Source organism: Apium graveolens, chromosome 8, assembly GCF_009905375.1.
Source record: "Apium graveolens cultivar Ventura chromosome 8, ASM990537v1, whole genome shotgun sequence".
Lineage (NCBI taxonomy): Eukaryota > Viridiplantae > Streptophyta > Magnoliopsida > Apiales > Apiaceae > Apium > Apium graveolens.
The window spans coordinates 7,141,645-7,162,532 of NC_133654.1; the positions used below are offsets into that span (position 1 = coordinate 7,141,645).

The 20,888-nt window shown below is 36.9% G+C and overlaps 1 protein-coding gene and 1 non-coding gene across 2 annotated transcripts; one reads left to right on the forward strand and one right to left on the reverse strand.

The window, feature by feature from the left end:
- Positions 1–4,465: 4,465 nt before the first annotated feature.
- Positions 4,466–5,236, forward strand: LOC141679210 (protein FAR1-RELATED SEQUENCE 3-like). Its single transcript, XM_074485718.1, has one exon. The coding sequence runs from the start codon at positions 4,466–4,468 to the stop codon at positions 5,234–5,236; it is 771 nt and encodes a 256-aa protein (XP_074341819.1).
- Positions 5,237–15,016: 9,780 nt separating this feature from the next.
- On the reverse strand, positions 15,017–15,120 carry LOC141681630 (small nucleolar RNA R71). Its single transcript, XR_012559056.1, has one exon. It is a non-coding gene; the product is annotated as a small nucleolar RNA R71 (small nucleolar RNA).
- Positions 15,121–20,888: the final 5,768 nt, after the last annotated feature.

Consider the following 20,888-nt stretch of genomic DNA (forward strand, 5'->3'; position numbering starts at 1 on the left):
AACGAAATCTCACTCAGATCTCTTGCTTCTCTATGACAGTGATTCTATGTTCGAGATGAGTTGGCAGTGTTAAAAGGAACTTTTTGTTGACCTCCCTGATTGAATAATATTTACCATTTATGTTCAGGTTGTTGATCAATGCATTGTACCTCTCAAACACTTCAGTGATTCCTTCTCCTGGATTGGATTTAAAATGTTCATACTCAGAGGTTAGGATCTCTAATTTGTTCTCCCTAACTTCCTATGTGCCTTCATTAATCACCTCAATAGTTTCCCAGATGTGTTTGGAATCTTTACAGTTCATCATATGTCTATTCATCAAGGGATCAAGGGAATCAACTAAAATTAATTGAAGGCTAGCACCCAAGGTGTTACAACAACGGTATCGTTTACAAAGAATTCATCTCAAATAACTTATTCCAAATCTAGAATAAATTCGATATGAACTTTTTCTATTTTTGAAATAAAAAGGATCAAATGCTAAAAGCAATTTGATATTAAGTTCTAGGGATTTTGATCTGCTAGATAGTTACACAAGAACAAGAAAAGGATTTCTAGTGGTTTAGATTTAACAATAAATACTAGAAATTAATGTCCTGGGAATTTGCAATAAGTTCTCTGTTGTTCTGTGTTCTTCAGTTTGTTTTGATATATAATGTTGTGTTCTATTGAAAATCAGCTTCTGTTCTTTTATATTCAATCAACCCTTGATTTAATTTGCAAGACAATCCTTTTAGCTCAGCAAGACAATCCTTTTAGCTGGTAGAACTTTCGGTAGGACTATTGATTGAACTGATAGAACTTTCGGTAGGAATATTGATTGAACTGGTAGAACTATCGGCAAGACAATCTAAAAAGGCTTGGAAAGACTTTCGGTATGACAATCCAATTGTCATACCAGTTCAAATATTTGTCTTGCTGATTTAATTTTGAATATTAATTCAAAATCATTTCTGAAAAATGCATAATATTAATTCAGAATTAATTAACCAATTAATTCAATTAATCAATAAATTAATCTTTGCAAATTTAATTTATTTTCTTAATTAAATTATATGACTTAATTAATTAATAGAGAATTAATACTAATCTTGAACAGCAACCACTCTTCTGACAATCTTCTGAAAATCACTGAAACTTATGAATCCATTTCACCACTTCAATGTTGACACTCGATGTACTGTCTGGTTCATGAATGACTAACATATGTGATGTTTCTTCATGTCTTGATTTTCTTCAGATTAAATCCCTGTAATTAATTGATACCCTGACGAGATCTCTGTCACTTGATTAAATCCACAATCTTGATTTATATCACTGAGGCTTGATCAATTTCTTGAGCTTCTTCCAGTGAATTAAGTCCTCAAGACTGTAGATGAACAATGTTACTTAATCCTTTGACATACGTTACTTTGAGAGATCTTTCTGACGATAGAACCACTATTTACTTGATACATCCTTATTTGAGTTGAGTTAAATCCTCGAATAAACAAATAGGCTATGACATATGCCTTTCAATACTTAATAACTTAAATATTTTATTTCGTCGAGAATGATCAAGCTTTAACGGTGTTGGAAGAACCGCCTTTATCACCCTTATCGCCGTCCTTCTTTTTCTTCAACTTTTCCGCATTCGCCTTCGCCTCATTTTCCTCTTTTTTCTTGCGCTCAAGCGCCATTTGAATACGGCGGAGAGCTATTTCCATGTCTTCTTCTCTCTCGGGCTCATTGTAAGCAACACCATCGATAATTACCTTGTTATTGTCAAAATCATAGTAGAAAACCATTTTTCGGAAAATAGAGAAGAGAAAATGTAGAATGAAAAGAAATGAGATTACAAGAGCACTATTTATAGGTTGAAAATCGGAATTTTAAAAACCAAAAATTAAATTTAGGCACAAAAAAAAATGTTGCGGAAGCTAAGGGGTAAGACTGTTGAGTAATCTGCCGCAATGACATAATGCGGCAGGAACAACTGCAACATTGCGTCAAAGCGGCAACCCATTCTGCAGCAATGAGCCAATACGGTATGTCGGTCAAACTCCTCAACGTTTGACTAGTCAATTTTTATTAATATTGGCACAAAAATTGATATTGATTTAATATTTCTACAAAAAATAAGATGAATTCACAAAAAAACATAAAATTAATAATATAAATTTTATTATTAAAATTGATAATATTATTTTTTTTAACTAAACTAACTCATATGATAATTTTAAAAAACATAAAACTCACAAATATTTCGTAATAATAAAAATTCAAAAATATTATTTCTAAAAAATAATTAAAAATTACTTTTTCACTCAAAAAATTTTAAATTTAATATTTAATTTAAATACTTTAGGTTAAAAAATTAAATCAATAATAAAAAAATATAAGTTCGAAAAAATATTTAAAAATTCATTTTTAACAAAAAAATAAATTAGAAAAATTAAAGTTATTTTAATCAGAGTCCTCACGCAATGACTCATTGCTGCAGTATGAGTCCGCAATGCGTAATTGCGGAAGGAACTCTGCCTTAATGGCTCCAAAAGCTGGTTGGTGTTCATCTTTAATGGGTCACTCCAGCAATGTTTCATTGCTGGAGTTGTGTTCACAGTTTGTTTGATACTTACTTTCTTCTTCCTCATTCTACAATTTACAATTTACTTTCAACAATTTCAAATTTTTTGGTTATTGACTCATCAAAGGTGATCTCAAAAGGTTAGTTTTCGTTTGTTGATGGCTTCTTTTTTATTTAAAGCTTATAGTTCTTCTAGTGAAAATGATAATTACGATTATTATACCCCTGTTAGACGAAACCTCATAGCTCGTCGTAAGTAAATCTTGATAGTGATGATAATATGAATAATGTTGGTGGTGATAATATTGGTGGTGACAATGTTAGTGGTCATAATGTTGATAATATTGGTGGTGATAATGTTGCTTTTGATAATGTTGGTGGTAATAATGTTGGCGGTCATAATGTTGATGATAACGTTGGTGGTGATAATTTTGACGGTGAAAATGTTGATGACGTAAAAGATGAGAAAAATGTTGAGAAAAAGAATCATGGATTTAAGAATAGTAACGATGTTGTGCCTTATGTCGGCAAGATTTTCGATACATTGGATGATGCGGAAGCGTTTTATAGGAATTATGGTCGAAAAGAGGGATTCGAGATAATAATTAGGAATACTCATAAGCGAACAAACACAAATGAACCATCATACCGTTTGTTTATTTGTCAAAAAGGTGGAAGGGTAGGAGCGACACCGTTGGATTTTGGTAAAGGAAAACGAGTTAGGGAGGTAATTCCACGAACGAATTATGGTGCTCGAATGTGTGTTATTCACAAAGTGAAGATGGACAAATGGCAAATTAGTTCGGTGAATTTAGAACACAATCATAAATTGGTGTCGCCTGAAAAAGTTCAATTTTTTCAAAGATCACTCAACATAGATCCTATGACGCGATCAATGATGAGTTGTTTAACAAATCGGGAATTGAGACGAGCAAAGTAATGAAGTTTCTTAGCGAGACAAAGGGGGGTGTTGAAAATCTTGGTTTTTCAAATCAAGACGTACGTAATGTCATACGTGATATTCGGCGCTGAGTTTTTGATTCGGGTGATGCGGAGTGCGGATTACTTTTGCTACAAGAACTGTAAGAAAATAGTTTTGGTAATTTCTTTTATCGGGTGGATGTAGATGATGAGAATCGTGTACGGGGTTTGGTGTCGGTTGATCCTCGGTCCATGAACGCGTACAAGAATTTTGGTGATGTGGTTACGTTCGATTCAACTTACTGGACGAATAGGTATTATATGCCTTTCATACCTATTACGGGCATAAACCACCATTATCAAAATATACTATTTGGATTTGCACTCGTAAGGGATGAGACTGAGGTATCGTATAAGTGGGTTTTAAGGACATAGTTGGAAGCCGTCAACAATAAACCACCTCGAACAATTATTACTGATCAAGACATTGCATAGGGAAATGCCATTGTCGAGGTCATGCCTATGCCAAAAACAAAGCATACATATTGTACATGGCATATAAGTAGTAAGTTTCCCGAGAAGTTATCTTATTTGTACACAAATTATCCGGACTTCAAGACAGAGTTTAATGCATGTGTGTACAAGTCGTTGACACCTACAGAATTTGAAGGTAGATGGGAGCAATTAGTCGAGAAGTACGATCTTGAGGATTATGCTTGGTTAAATGACATGTATGCTATTAGAACTCAATGGATTGGTGCTTACACGAAGCAACATTTTTTCGCCGGCATGACTACAACTTCAAGAAGTGAGTCTACAAATTCTTTTTTTGATGAATATGTGCAATCATCTAACGGTTTGAAGGAATTCATTGAGAACTCCCAAAAGGCTTTGGAGACACAATATCTGAAGGAGGTTAAAGTCGATTATGACACCGAATAATTGGAAAGGAGATTAGTTTTGCACTCGTCCTTGGAAATGCATGCATCCGAAATCTACACGAATGAAATGTTCAATCATTTTCAAAAGGAGCTTATGAAAAGTACATGTTACATCGTGAACAGTGTCAAAAATAATGGAACTTATATGTCGAAACTGTATTTGGTTGAGAATGCTACCCTGCCGGAGAATTGCAGAAGAAAATACCGAGTGACGGTTTTCATGTACGAAAAAAATGAATGCTCGTGTAAGAAGTTTGAACATTCCGGGATGATTTGCAAACACATAATCCATTATATTGACAAAAAACAAAAAATCAAGATACTGAAAAGTCTCATCATAGGTAGGTGGACAATGAACGGCAACAAAATTTCGGGACCTCTTCCATATGCTCCTCCCGCTATTGGTAATGATGGTGCGTCACAACCATTAAGGTATGGTGCATTGTGCAAATCTTTTCAAGATTTAGCTGCTTCCGGTAGTTGTTCCGTTTCACGGTTTAAATACTTAATGGGTGTGATTGATAGAGAGAAAAGATATTTGAAAGATAATTTTGCGGATGAAGAGCGTAGCGAAAGAACCCATGAGACGAAAACTCAAGAGGACTGCCAACATGATCCAATATTCGAACCTCCAACGTCGAAAACTAAAGGAAGGAAAAAAACAAAAAGATTTAAAAGTGGAATTGAGATGACAACTTCAAAGATCAAGATCAAGCCTCGCAAGTGCAATTATTATGGGGAGATCGGAGGAGAACATGATGCAAGAAACTGTCCCCTAAGGGAGGAGCATGATCGAAGAAATTTTTAGGTATTAACCAGAAAATTGTTGACAAGTAGTACATTACTTTTTTTAACTTTTCTATTTAAATTACATAATATTAACGTTATTTTTAAATTTACACATAATGTTGCATATTAATGTTATTTTTTAACAAAACCAAGTTTTGTAATATTAATATTGTTTAAACATTTTTCAACACCAAAACTCTTAAAATAATTAAAATATGTAGTAGTAATGGGAAAATTTGAAAAAAGTGATTTAATAAACAAAGTCAGCTAGACCTTAAAATAGTGAACATGAACTAGTGACAAAGCACCCAGCAATGAGACATTGCTAGAGGTCACACTGCAGCAATGACTCATTGCGGGGTACTCTGCTCCACCCAAAACTCACTGCCTCTTTTTGTTAACAAAAGTGAGTTTAGTAATATTAATATTTTTTAAATATTTTTCAACACCAAAACTCTTAAAATAATTAAAATATGCAGTATAAATGGGAAAATTTGAAAAAAGTGATTTAATAAACAAAGTCAACTAGACATTAAAATAGTCAATGCGAACTAGTGACAAAGTACTTAGCAATGAGACATTGCTGGAGGTGGGCACTGCAGCAATGACTCATTGTTGGGCGCCCTGTTCCACCCAAAACTCACTGCCTCTTTTTGTTAACAAAACTTGGTTTTTAGTAATATTAATATTTTTTAAATATTTTCAACATCAAACCTATTAAAATAATTAAAATATGCAGTATTAATGGGAAAATTTGAAAAAATTGATTTAATAAACAAAGTCAACTAGACATTAAAATAGTCAATGCGAACTAGTGACAGAGTACCTAGCAATGTCTCATTGATGGGGGTGGTCACTGCAGCAATGATTCATTACGGGGTGACTAAACTGTAAAATGTGTAAAATATGATGTCTCCCGCAATGACTCAATGCTGAGGTCTGTGACCAGTTTTCTGTAGAAAATTGGCAAGCAAACTAGTTCTTGCAAGTTTTCTGCAGAAAACTGGTCACATACCTTTATACTGCTAACATCGACATTGCGGGTGATTTACATAGTTTAAGAGAAAAATGGCATGGTTCCGATTATTTTTATAACTTACCAACCTGTTTCAACTAAATCTAAATCAACCAACCAACAACCAATCAAAGCAACCATAATTATGATCTAAATTAAACTCAACCAATCAACATCAAATCTAAACGCAACATCAATCCACTAAACACAATCATAATTAATAACATAGAAAACACTGAAACAAATCCAAAATATATACAAATCCAAAATATAAACTATAGTCCCCTATTCCTCTGTTGGATCCCATAGTCACTTATCCGTCTAGCGAGCCCTTTTGAAAGCTCCCAAGCTATGCAATACCAAAATGTCCAAATACCCAATACAGGCTCCCAAACAGCATCTCTCAACGATATGCCATTAAGTATAGCATCCATGTACTTGCACACGTACATGCCACAATCATGGGTATTGGACTGCATCGGCCGTTCCTGTACGAAATGAACCTTAATCTTATGTCCATCAAATCTGGAAGGATCGAAGTAATGCAACATAGCTGGAACTATGCACTCATAGAAAGGTTTGGTTTCATATAATTAGTAACCAAAAATGACAAGTGTATGTAAATTGACTAGTAAAGTAATTACAAAGAACATAGAATACCATGGAATATATATATCGAGAGTAAATACTCTTAAGACTATCCCCCCATTCAGCTAGAGGATCAATTAAAAGGAGCTTTTGTTGTTTAATGTCCAGAATGAACAAAAACCAGTGAGCATCATTGCAACAAGGGTAGAAAGCAAAGTCACAATCCAATAATCGTGGCCCAATGCGCTGGACTGCATATGAATCATATAAACTATGCAAACCGGCCAACTGCACATCCGAGAGTTTAGCTTCAGGATGTACCTGCAACATTGAAACAATTATAAAAGATCAAATGAACTACAAAATCAAAGAGTTATCAATTATCATCGATTATCATTTCTTACTTTTTAAAGTTATAAATTATCATTAACTTACTTTATCAATAAAAAGTTTACTTACTTTTTAGTTATCAATTATCATTAACTTACTAACGCATGAACTAAAAAGTACTTTTTGTTTTACCTTCAAGTTCTTGCAATAATCTTTTAACAGCAGTTGCACGCAAAAGATGAAGTTAAAGAAGAACTTCTTAGTCGTGGGCTCCAGACCCGAGATGAACTCCCTAACCTTCAACAACTCTATATAGGCATCCACAACATTGCTGTCTACATCACATTCCGGCTTTAAGGTCTGGACAAAATCCCAAGTAAGCTTAGCAGTGTCTCTGTGATATCTCCAAATAAAATCATTCTTGTTACCCCACCAGTTCTTGTATAGCCAAAAAACCTTCCTGTTTTTCAATGGCCTCGTCATATCAGCACGCCGCCTAGGACCACCCTGCCTCAGTTTATCCTTCAACTTGTCTTCATCAGTGTCCATCTGTAAATACATTTCAAAAGCATCAAATCAAACATATATTCATGACAAAAAACATTAAGCATATAGAAATGCATCAAAATACGTACTGTAAGAATCAAACATAAAAAATGGAATGATTCAACATACGTACATCAAGAATCATCCTCAAACTATCAGGAATAAAACCACTACGACTACCGAATTTCACCATGCCACCTGCAAGTGGAGTCAACTTAGTAGCAGGAGTAATAGGAGAACTCCCAAAAGTGCGCTCGGTAGTAGGAGTAACAGGGATAGCAGTAGCAGCAACCTACAAATGCATTGAGTATCAAACATTATATACATCTCTAAAACTAAAGAGTTAGACTACTTGAATAACATACTCGAATATGTATAAGACACACAATAGTAAAAAAAAAGTAAAGTTCAAAAACTAAAGAGTAGTACCTCAGACTGAACAACATCAAACTGAACAACAGGGGGAGCGGATAGGGGGGTCGACTGTGAAGCAGGGGGAGCAATAGCAGCAACCTACAAATGCATTGAGTATCAAATATTATATACATCTCTAAAATTAAAGAGTGAGACTACTCGAATAATATACTCGAATATGTATAAGACACACAATAGTAAAAAAAAGTAAAGTTCTAAAACTAAAGAGTAGTACCTCAGACTGAACAACATGGGGAGCGGATAGGGGGTCGACTGTGGAGCAGGGGGAGCAGTAGCAGCAACCTATAAATGAATTGAGTATCAAACATTATATACATCTCTAAAACTAAAAAGTTAGACTACTCGAATAACATACTCGAATATGTATAAGACACAAAGTAGTAAAAAAAAGTAAAGTTCTAAAACTAAAGAGTAGTACCTCAGACTGAACAACATGGGGAGCGGATAGGGGGTCGACTGTGAAACAGGGGGAGCATTAGCAGCAACCTACAAATGCATTGAGTATTAAACATTATATACATCTCTAAAACTAAAGAGTTAGACTACGCAAATAACATGCTCGAATATAAATAAGTACCTCAATCTGAACCGGATGAGAGACATGTATAGGGATAGCTACAGGGTTAGGGACTACAGTCTCTTCCTATATTAGATGTCAATAACTCGATCAAACTACATATAACTCGGTGTAGTAGACTACTCGAATAACTTACTTGAGTAAGTACCTGATGAGGACGTTTACTGGCTGTCTGTGTAGGTGAATCATGAGAATTAGAAGCAAACTCCTGCAATAACACGATAAGATAATGATCATACACATATTCACATTCAATATAGTTGACTGGATTTTGGAATGACATAAATGAAACACACCTCACATGTATGTTTCTCAGGTGAAGGAGGAGCACTTGGATCAATATGCATATCCTGTGTACGTGAGGGTCTATCGAAACTGGGTATACTAAATGCAGGACCCCTCCACTCAGTGTTGACTCGATCATAACGAATCAAAAACTCTGGAATGCACTCATAGAACCAGTCTGGGGGATCATGGCTATGAATAACATGCAATGTCCTCATCACACAGTCAAGCTGCACAATTCATTAACTATTAATCATCTACCTAAACACCCTATAAAAATGCAACAATGAAATAATTGAATACAAGATTCAAATATTAAACTAAACTCTAAAATATACCGCATCAACCATGTCCTGCTGAGAATACCAGTCACGCGGCACTATCTTGCGTGGATCCCCACCCATAAAATGAGCAATCCTCAGCTTACTATGGGTCATATACCTGTACATATACTAGTCAATGCTCACGTACTGCCCTTCTCCAATGGGCTCTATCTGGCCATCAAGAAAAGCATACCACTCATCCCAATACTGTCTCAGAGTAGTCATATGCTGGTCCCTCTGCCAACGAGATAACATATCCCTCCGCAGAGCAGACATGTCAATAGGATCATCTGGAATATGCTGCAACATACCGAACTGTGTCAAGACTCTGTCCGACATGACATACTCGACAATCTCAAAGCAAATAAGTGGAATATGGCAGAGACTCATATACGAAGCATCTATCAGCTCGACATCATACTGCTCCTTAGAATAGTCCACCGCATCAAAGAATAACCGATAAGGCTCCCATGTCAGTCAACTCATCTCAAATCAGTCAAAATCCCCCTGGTACTGAACTATAAGGAAAACAATAAGGGAATATATGAAACTGGATAGTTCAAAAGCATGCAAATGTTCGGTCGAAGGAGAGTTCAAATAGTAAATATGCAAAAAAGAATAGTACCTGTATGGTGGTGAGGGTTCTCCCTCCGATCAGGGTTCGGCTCAGCCCATGCCAAAGCCCTCGGCCAAACAAGCTCCACCCCGGGTGCAATCTTAGGAGCACCAGGTAACAACCTCTTGTGTGCCCACAACATCAGTAGCATCGTGCATCCATTAAGTGTCGTTACACTCTTATGAGCGGCCTTGGTCAAACCTCTAAATAAATAGCTCAATACAGCAGCTCCCCATGCATACGATTTAATCTGAGGTGAATCCTGGATGAGCTGTAAGTACCCGCGACACAGGAAATACAGAGTAAGTAAGAATACAGGGCATGATATGCAAAAACAATGCGGCATTAATTTTAAATTAGAACTAAGATGCTATAAACTACAATTTAAGAACTAAAATGAATCAATTACAAGAATTATATTGTCAAATTGGAAATAAATGAGATTACAGGGCTTCATATGCAAAATCAAGAAAAAAGGACAAGTGAAGGACTAAGATGCTATAAATACAAGTAAATACTTCGGATGCACGGTATATCGACTCGATGAAGGAAACAATATGCCCCCAATGATGTATAAAAGATAAGCTCATGTATAAACCACAAGATCCTGTTCTAGCCCCCCTCTGGTCGCTCCGCATATCGTTCCCTTAATTTGTAAAGCTTGATCTCGTCCCTGTACATATCTTTACGCCCCTCCTCATCCAATCTTGCATCCTACCATTCCATCATCCAATACGCCTTCGGAGCGTCAAACTCCCTATGAGTAACTGGATGACCCTTAACAAGGAGGCCCATAATCATGTATACATCCTCGAGGGTGATGGTCAACTCACCAAATGGAAAGTGAAAGGTGTTAGTCTCTGGCCTCCACCTACAATTGCATTCATACACAAACATCACAAACATTGCCAATGACGATTCAAATAAATGAGAAAACTTATTACAAATTAGTACCTTTCCACTAAGGCCGTTATCAAACGAATATCGTTCCGAGGAACTGAATGATTGTTCGTGAAAGCGGAGAAACCCCATTGCCTCAGCAACTCACGTTGGGGATCAGGAAGTATCCACTGCTGATGATTAGCTGTGTACTGCCGTACATCCAGCTTATCCCGCACACCTCCCGCCCATATGACAGTACTAATATGATCATCCTGCATCGTCAGGAGTGATCTAACAATAGGCCCGCACTCATTCTCCATAGTAATTGCAAAGTGCACAATAAAAAATACTATATGATCGGGAAGTTACTTATACCCAACTTAAAAACGAAACATTTATAGAACCGTTATTTTCTATTTTAAGTCCTACCAAAAATTTGGCATGACTCATTCGTTTATAAGCTAGCCACAACCAATCAATCAATCAACAAGCATTTCATCCATTGTCTAATCACAATAACATATCTCAACTTATTATGACAAACTATTACTAGTACATTTCGAACCATTAATTAGCACAAACGAGTCAAATTACTACTAACCATTAAAACTTTTAAAAACCAAAACAAAGAATACAATCTTCAAACTTTGAATAAAATCTGAAAATTCTTATAAAGTAAACATATACATAACACCATCACTAGTGAGTACTCAACATCCCATGTAAACTGACATAATCGTTACCAACAACCAAGACATATTTTTTGGCAATTCAAAAAACATAATGGATAATATTTTTTGGGAAAATTAAGAAAAAAGGCTGGACCTAATCCTCGAGTAATCAACAAGGCAACATCGAGTAATCAACACCAAACCAGACACAATATTCACTTATATCTAGGGCTTATTGCGGAAGCTGCAATTACCCATTGCGGTAGTATGTAACTGTGTGTGTATACGTGTATGTATATGTGTGTATGTGTATATGTGTATCATACCTGAGTAGCTGAATCGCCTGAGTAATCGCTCGAAATCGCCTGAAATCGCCCCCTGCCGCTGAATTAGGTTTTTGTTATTATGAAATTAGGGATTTCAGGAAGAAACGGGTTAAACCCGGGTCTCGTCTGCCGCAATGGCTAATTGCGGCAGCAGGGGCTGTTCTGTAATTTCGTGAATTTTAAGTAATAGTTTGTTAAAATAAAGAATTTATTATTAAAAATATATAAATACAAAATAAAAATATAACAACCAAACAATAAATAAATTAGGAATTTAAACATCAATTAAAATTATTTATATATTTATTATCTATTATTTTACAATTATTTAAAAATAAAACTAAATTATTTGCAGCAATGAAGCTGTTAGGTCACACACACTGTAGAAGGGGGTTGAATACAGTGTTTATCACAATCAAATCGAATTAAAGAACTCAAGTAACAGAAAACAGACTTTATTCAATATAATAAACTCTGTTACAATATGGAATTGTCCTCTCTCAGTGATGAACAAATATCACGAGAGCTTCTAGGGTTACAATGAATAATATTCTCGATAATGATAACACTTATAGTGTAAACCCTATGTTTGTGTTTATATACTACACAGTTACAAGATAATCGCTAATTGATATGGAATATAATTCTGCTTCCTAAAATATATCAATCAGTTATCTTTTCTTCCAAGTATTCCATTCTTCATAGAATTCCTTCTTCATGCATATTTCTTCTTTCATTTATCTTGATCTTCTTTCCTTTCAATCAGCCGCCTTCCTTATCTGAAAGTTTCCTTTAAGTCCTGATATTATCTCCTGATAAATATCTCCTGAACCTTAAGTACTGATCACTTAAGTTCTGACTTCAGTATAAGTGCTGATTTCAGTTAAGTACTGATTTGTCCTGTTCAAGTAAGATCTGAAAACTAAACATAAATCATAATAGACATGACATTATCAAATATATCTAACAATCTCCCCCAACTTGTAAATTAGCATAATATACAAGTTTAACAGATATTTGATGATGTCAAAAACATTAAGTACAAATACATGAGAATTTGATTAGATAACTACAACTTACAGTCCTTAAAGTTTTACCAACTTTAACTTCTGATAACAACTTCAGTCTGTGATAAATGGCATTTTATACCACTTAGAACGTCTTAAAATAGCTTAAATTGGTGTCTTGAAATCAAGTATTTTGTGTATTTGATGCATTTTTCTAGTGTTTGTGCATTTCAGGGTATTAGTTGCATATCGGAGGAGTAACCATCAAGAATAAGCCTTGGCATGTGTTCAGCATTGCGACAGGAAAGAAAGGGGCAGATTACATTGAAAAAATGGAGCAAACTCAGGAATTTTCCAGTAGGGTCGTGAGCGCCCGCTCAGCTATGCTGAGCGGCCGCGCAGGGTCGGGAAAAATAATAATTTGTTTTAGACTTCTACTTCTGTTTGGCTTCCAACTTCTATGTAATCTGAGTTTTATGGGACTATTATATAAGTAGATTTAGAGACGTTTTCACAAGGTTGGATCGTGGTATTAAGCGAGGAGAAAAGGAGACAAGGAAGAAGACCGTTTTAGCACACCGCAACGAAGAGGAAGCATATTTTCTTGTGATTCTGTATTTCGTTGTAATGTTGGATGCTAGTTTTCTTGCTTTTGAACCTAATTACTCTTGTGACGTACTCTTGTTTAATATAATTAGTTTAGTTATTATTCTCTTGTGTTTGTTTATCATGTTTTCATATGAACCCATGATGACTATAAGTGCTATCATGGGCAAATCGTGATCATGGGGTCGTAACGGATTTACTATGGAATTCTTTAGTTAATTATTTAATACCTTAGTGTGTGATGATTGTATGATATCTAGTATTGGTTGTGCGTATTCGTCTTATATGTGTCACGAACATATAAGATAGGGTGTTAATCTCTTGTGAAGCGACAGTGGATCTCAAGATTTAGAATTTGCCATGCTAGCATAGGTTCATGTATTATGTGCATGATTAGTGGGTAACTCTAACTGTTTTATTCGCCCTGTGTAATCAAAAGGAATAACTTGTGCTTAAACCATTATGTTGTCAATTTCTGTAGACATATAGGAACTCAACATAATTGATGCCTATTCAACTTTTATCTTAATTGTGGATGTTTGGTAGAATGGTATTAGTACAATGAAAGTTGGCTTTTATCAGTTTCGTGTTATTCAATTAATATCATCACTGTTGCATGCTAAGGGTAATAACAATAACTATTGAAGGAAGTAGTAATGAAGTTGTGATCTCATGAGTGTTTTAATATTGTTAATTCGCAGTGTTAATTAAGTGGTTAATTAAATAGTTAATTGTAGTTAATATTTAGTCAACAATTCTAAGTATTAGTGTCTTAACATTGAGAAGCAATCATACATTGGTGAGTGAGTTTAATTGAACCATAATTAGTCTGAGTCTCTGTGGGAACGAACTAGAAAGTATTCTATATTACTTGCGAACGCGTATACTTGCGTGTATTATTAGCGCGTGTTTTCGCCCTAACAAGTTTTTGGCGCCGCTGCCGGGGACTCGACGTATTTGTTTAGTTTATGTACTTACCATCATTGGTCGTTAGGACTCAGTGATTATAACGTATTTGTTACTTATTGTTTCTGGTTGTGTTTCAGGTACTTTAGCGAGCGTTTATGCAAACTCGTTCTCGTACTCGCAAGAGGACTTTAGATACAGCTGAGGAGACAGACGAAGTTCTTGATATTCCGGAGAAGATAGATTTTGAAGATTCGGATTCAGGAAGTGAGCAGAAAGAACCAGTAATTATGGGTGATCGTATTGTTCAGGCCGATCCAGCTCTTATGGACTTTTCTCGGCCTAAAATTGATGACATTCAGTCAAACATTCTTCATCCGGCTATTCAAGCTAACACCCTTGAAATCAAGTCGGGCACTATTCAGATGGTGCAGAATTCTGTTTCTTTTGGAGGTGCTGCGACTGAAGACCCCAACATGCACATAAGGAATTTTGTCGAGATCTGTAGTACTTTCAAGTATAATGGCGTGACTGATGAGGCTATCAAGCTGAGGCTTTTCCCATTCTCACTGAGGGACAAAGCTAAGGACTGGTTACATTCTGAACCAGCTGGGTCTATCACTACTTGGCAAGATCTTGCGTAAAAGTTTCTGGTGAAGTTTTATCCGATGGCAAAGACTGCGGCTATGCGGAGTGCTCTTACTCAGTTTGTGCAGCAACCTACAGAATCTATGTGCGAAGCATGGGAACGCTACAAGGAAATGTTGAGAAAGTGTCCTCATCATGGAATGCCCGATTGGATGGTGATCACTGGTTTCTATAATGGTTTGGGGGCCCAATCTCGGCCCATGCTCGATGCAGCAGCTGGAGGCGCTTTGTGGGCCAAAAGCTATACTGAGGCTTATAATCTTATTGAGACTATGGCTGCAAATGAGCACCGAAACCCAACACAGAGGATGATGCCTGGGAAGGTAGCAGGTATTCTGGAAGTCGATGCAGCCACTGCTATTGCAGCACAGCTCCAAGCGCTGTCTATGAAGGTCGATTCTCTAGCTACATATAGAGTTAATCAAATAGCTATGGTCTGTGAGCTTTGTGCAGGTTCTCATGCTACGGATCAGTGTTCTCTTACCAATGAATCTGTTTAGTATGTGAACAATTATCAGCGACAACAGCAACCTATGCCAGCTACTTATCATCCTAACAACAGAAATCATCCAAATTTCAGCTGGGGTAATAATCAGAATGCTATTCAGCCACCATATCAGCAAGGAATGAGTAAATAGTTTAATCCACCTGAATTCCAGCAACCACAGCAGTATGCTCAAAGGCAATCATATCCTCAACAGGGAAGTGCAGCTGCACCTACTAGTGCTGATTTTGAGGAACTTAAGCTGTTATACAAGAGTCAGGCGGTTTCTATCAAGACCTTGGAAAATCAAATCGGTCAAATAGCCAATGCAGTGCTCAATCGTCAACCTGGAACACTTCCCAGTGACACGGAAGTACCAGGCAGGAAGGAAGCTAAAGAGCAAGTCAAGGCTATTACCTTAAGGTCTGGCAAAGTTGCTGATGCTGAAAAGGCAAAAGAAGGAGAAGCTGAAGTTAGAGATGAAGAAGCTAAGCAAAAGGAGAAAGCGGCGGAACCAAGGAAGACTATTGTTGAACACACTCTTTCTGAGGGTAATACAGGGGAGAAACAGCTCTATCCTCCACCACCTTTCCCTAAGAGATTGCAGCAACAAAAGCTGGATAAGCAGTTCGGTAAGTTTCTGGAGGTGTTCAAGAAACTTCACATCAATATACCTTTCGCTGAGGCTCTGGAGCAAATGCCTAGTTATGCGAAGTTTATGAAGAGTATTCTTTCAAGGAAGCTGAAAATGGATGACCTTGAGACCGTTGCTCTAACGGAAGAATGTAGCGCTGTTCTGCAGCAAAAGTTACCTCCAAAGCTTAAAGATCCAGGTAGCTTCACCATTCCTTGAACCATTGGCAAGTTGTCATTTGACAAGTGCCTTTGTGATTTGGGAGCAAGCATCAATCTGATGCCGTTGTCGATCTTTAAAAAGTTGGATTTGCCTGATCCAAAACCCACCTACATGTCTCTACAATTGGCTGATCGTTCTATTACTTACCCAAGGGGCATAGTGGAGGATGTGCTAGTCAAGGTGGATAAGCTCTTCTTTCCTGCAGACTTTGTTATTCTGGATTTCGAGGAAGATAAGAAGATTCCCATAATCTTGGGAAAACCTTTCTTGGCTACTGGCCGTACTTGATAGATGTGCAGAAAGGTGAACTTACTATGCGGGTGCAGGATCAGGATGTGACCTTCAATGTATTCAAAGTAATGAAATTCCCTACAGAAGATGAGGAGTGTTTAAAAGTGGATGCGACTGATTCTGCGGTTACTTCAGAACTCGATCATATACTATTGTCTGATGCATTAGAAAAGGCCTTAGTGGGGGATTTTGACAGTGATGATGAAGATGGCAACGAGCAATTACAATATCTGAATGCTTCTCCCTGGAGGCGAAAGCTGGACATGCCGTTTGAATCTCTTGGTACTTCTGACCTCAAGAATGCTGAAGGAAAGCTCAAACCATCAATTGAGGAAGCACCTACCTTGGAGCTCAATCCATTACCTAAACACTTGAGGTATGCTTTTTTAGGTGATGCATCTACTTTACCTGTTATTATTGCATCTAACCTTTCAGGTAGTGAGGAAGACAAGCTCTTAAGGATTTTGAGAGAATTCAAATCAGCTATTGGATGGACCATAGCAGACATCAAAGGGATCAGCCCTTCATATTGTATACATAAGATTCTGCTTGAGGAGGGTAGTAAGCCAACTGTTGAGCAACAGCGCAGACTGAATCCTATCATGAAGGAGGTGGTGAAGAAAGAAATTCTGAAATGGCTGGATGCAGGCATTATTTATCCTATGTGAGCCCCGTACAATGTGTGCCTAAGAAAGGAGGTATCACTGTGGTAGAAAATGAGAAGAATGAGCTCATCCCCACTCGAACAGTTACAGGATGGAGAGTATGCATGGATTATCGAAAGCTGAACAAATCCACGAGGAAGGATAACTTCCCTCTTCTATTTATTGATCAGTGCTTGACAGGTTGGCTGGTCATGAGTATTATTGTCTTCTGGATGGCTACTCAGGGTATAATCAAATTTGTATTGCACCAGAGTATCAAGAAAAGACTACCTTCACTTGTCCATTTGGCACGTTTGCTTTTCGTAGAGTTTCGTTTGGTTTATGTGGCACACCGGCCACTTTTCAGAGATGTATGATGGCTATATTCTCTGACATGATTGGGAATAATGTTGAGGTGTTCATGGACGACTTCTCCGTCTTTGGACATTCGTATGATGAATGTTTGAATAATCTTCGTGCCGTGCTCAAAAGGTGTGTGGAAACTAATTTGGTTCTCAATTGGGAGAAATGTCATTTTATGGTGCGTGAAGGCATTATTCTTGGGCATAAGGTCTCTAGCAAGGGTCTTGAGGTGGATAAAGCCAAGGTGGGAGTCATTGAAAATCTTCCACCACCTATTTTTGTGAAAGGAATCCGTAGTTTTCTTGGTCATGCGGGTTTTTATCGGCGGTTCATCAAGGACTTTTCAAAGATATCTAAGCCGTTGTGTAACTTGCTTGAGAAAGATGTGCCTTTCAAATTTGATGATGAATGTTTGACGGCATTCGAGACTCTGAAGAAGAGTTTAATCATTACACCAGTTATTACAGCACCGGATTGGACAGAGCCGTTTGAGATGATGTGTGATGTGAGTGATTATGCGGTAGGTGCAGTTCTTGGGCAGCGCAAGAATAATCTCTTTCATGTGGTCTACTATGCTAGTAATACTTTAAATGGGGCCCAAATGAACTACACCACTACTGAGAAGGAGCTCTTGGCTATAGTCTTTGGTTTCGAGAAATTTCGATCTTATCTGCTTGGGACAAAAGTGACAGTATTCACTGATCATGCGGCCATTCGCTATTTGGTTTCCAAGAAGGATTCGAAGCCGAGACTCATTCGTTGGGTGCTCTTATTTCAGGAATTTGAGTTAGAGATCAAGGATCGAAAAGGTACTGAGAATCAAGTAGCTGACCATCTCTCTAGATTGGAGAATCCCGAGTCTACTTCACAGGATAAGACATTGATCAACGAATATTTTCCGGATAAGCAGTTGTTCGCAGTTCAAGAGGAAGAGCCATGGTTTGCAGATATTGTAAACTATCTTGTCAGCAATATAATGCCTCCTAATTTGACCTCAGCTCAAAAGAAGAAGTTTCTGCATGAGGTGAAGTGGTATATGTGGGATGAACCATATTTGTTTAGACAGGGAGCTGACCAGATCATCAGGAGATGTATCCCGTTCTATGAGACGGAGGGGATATTACGAGACTGCCACTCCACAGTTTATGGTGGACACTATGGTGGTGAGAAGACGATAGCTCGTATTCTGCAAGCAGGTTTTTTCTGGCCTACTTTGTTTAAGGATGCTCATCAGTTTGTTTTAAGGTGTGATCATTGCCAAAGAGTGGGAAATTTGACGAGAAAGGATGAGATGCCGTTAAATGTGATGCTTGAAGTCGAGGTCTTTGATGTTTGGGGAATCGATTTTATGGGGCCTTTTGTCTCGTCCTGCAATAATCAGTACATCTTGCTAGCAGTCGATTATGTCTCAAAATGGGTAGAAGTCAAAGCTCTACCGACAAATGATGCAAAGGCAGTGTTGAATTTTCTTCATAAGCAGATTTTCACAAGGTTTGGAATGCCTCGGGTAATCATAAGTGATGAAGGGTCGCATTTCTGCAACCGTAAGTTCACTTCTATGATGCAGCGTTATAATGTGAATCATCGAGTTGCTACTGCCTATCATCCGCAAACAAATGGTCAAGCGGAAGTGTCTAACAGAGAGATCAAGCGCATTCTAGAGAAGGTTGTTTGTCCGTCAAGGAAGGATTGGTCTTTAAAGCTCGATGAAGCTGTTTGGGCTTACAGAACAGGATACAAAACTCCACTTGGTATGTCCCCGTTTCAACTGGTGTATGGTAAGGGATGTATTTACCTGCGGAGCTTGAGCATAAGGCCTATTAGGCGTTGAAAAAGTTGAACCTGGATTTAGATGCAGCTGGTAAGAAGAGAATGCTTCAGCTTAATGAACTTGATGAATTTCGACTTCAAGCGTACGAGAATAACAAAATGTACAAGGAAAAGGTGAAGAGGTGGCACGATAGGAAGCTACATCCTAAGTTATTCGTGCTGGGGCAACAAGTTGTTGGATTTTAATCGCAGCGGAGGCATGGTAAAACACTTTTACACATATAAAATCCAAATAAAAGCATAAAAATTGTGGTAAAAACATATGGATCGATTACTAACCTTTAATAGCGATCCAAAAGCAACGATCGGAGATCCTTAGCAGCTGCTCCTCAAACGTGAAGCACTCCACCGGTATCCACCAAGAAAACGACGTTAAGGAGGAGGAGGAGGTGGAGAAAATTAGGTTTTATAAAATTTTGGGGTTAGAATAAAATTAGGGTTTATAATAGTATATTTATAGGCAAAATTTTCAGCTAAAATTTTCCCATAAATATTATTATTATCCCATTTATTATTATCATTAATAATTAAAACACCTTTTAATTATTAATTCTTTTTCTAAACACTTTAGAAATAATTCTCTCTCTTGATTTAATTTCCAAAAATTAAATCCTTAATTAATAATATTAAGAACTTTTCTTAATTAATTTATAATCAATTAAATCTCATTTAATCAATTATTAAATTTGCCAATTAATTATTTATTTCATAAATAAATAATTATTAGCCATTATTAATTAATTCCTCCACCATTAAATCATTCTCTTTTTATGGTGTGACCCTGTAGGTTCAATATTAAGCCGGTAGTAGAAATAAATAATAATAAAACTATTTTATCATTATTTATATAAATTCTCTAATTTATTAAATATGATTAATTAAATAATCATATTTATTCTACATCGTGAGGGATACTTCTCAGCATATCGCGACTATCCGGATAATACGAATTCACTGCTTAGAATACCAAGAACCTATTCAGTGAATAGTTACCGTACAATAAACTCCTTCTACCCTACAATGTCCCGGTTAAATACAAGGCATGGATCTCGTGTCAAGCCTATCTAATTCAATCACTTGCTTACCATTTACTATGCGTAGTTCTAGGCAAATTAGAAACTCCTTTCTAATTTCATTCACTCTGGCCAGAGATTCCTGAACTAGCATAAGTGGATCAGCCTTGAACATTCGCTTCCTTCACTGGAAGAGGTAGATCCTATATTGATTATACACTATCTTCGTGTACAAATTCCTATACCCAGTAGAGCCCTAATAATTGTCCCTGGAGACTAAGAACTAAACCAAAGCATAGTTCAGAGTACACAAGATGACTATGATGACCTCAAGTCTAAGGATACTTGTACAATTATCACTATGCGAACAACTGCTAACACGTGAGTGAACTCCATCAGTTGTTCAGCTGTGTGAGTCATGTTTAGTGA

Bases quoted from the DNA above. Each gene is read 5' to 3' on its own strand.
- LOC141679210 (XM_074485718.1), top strand. From the start codon at position 4,466: ATGCATGCATCCGAAATCTACACGAATGAAATGTTCAATCATTTTCAA.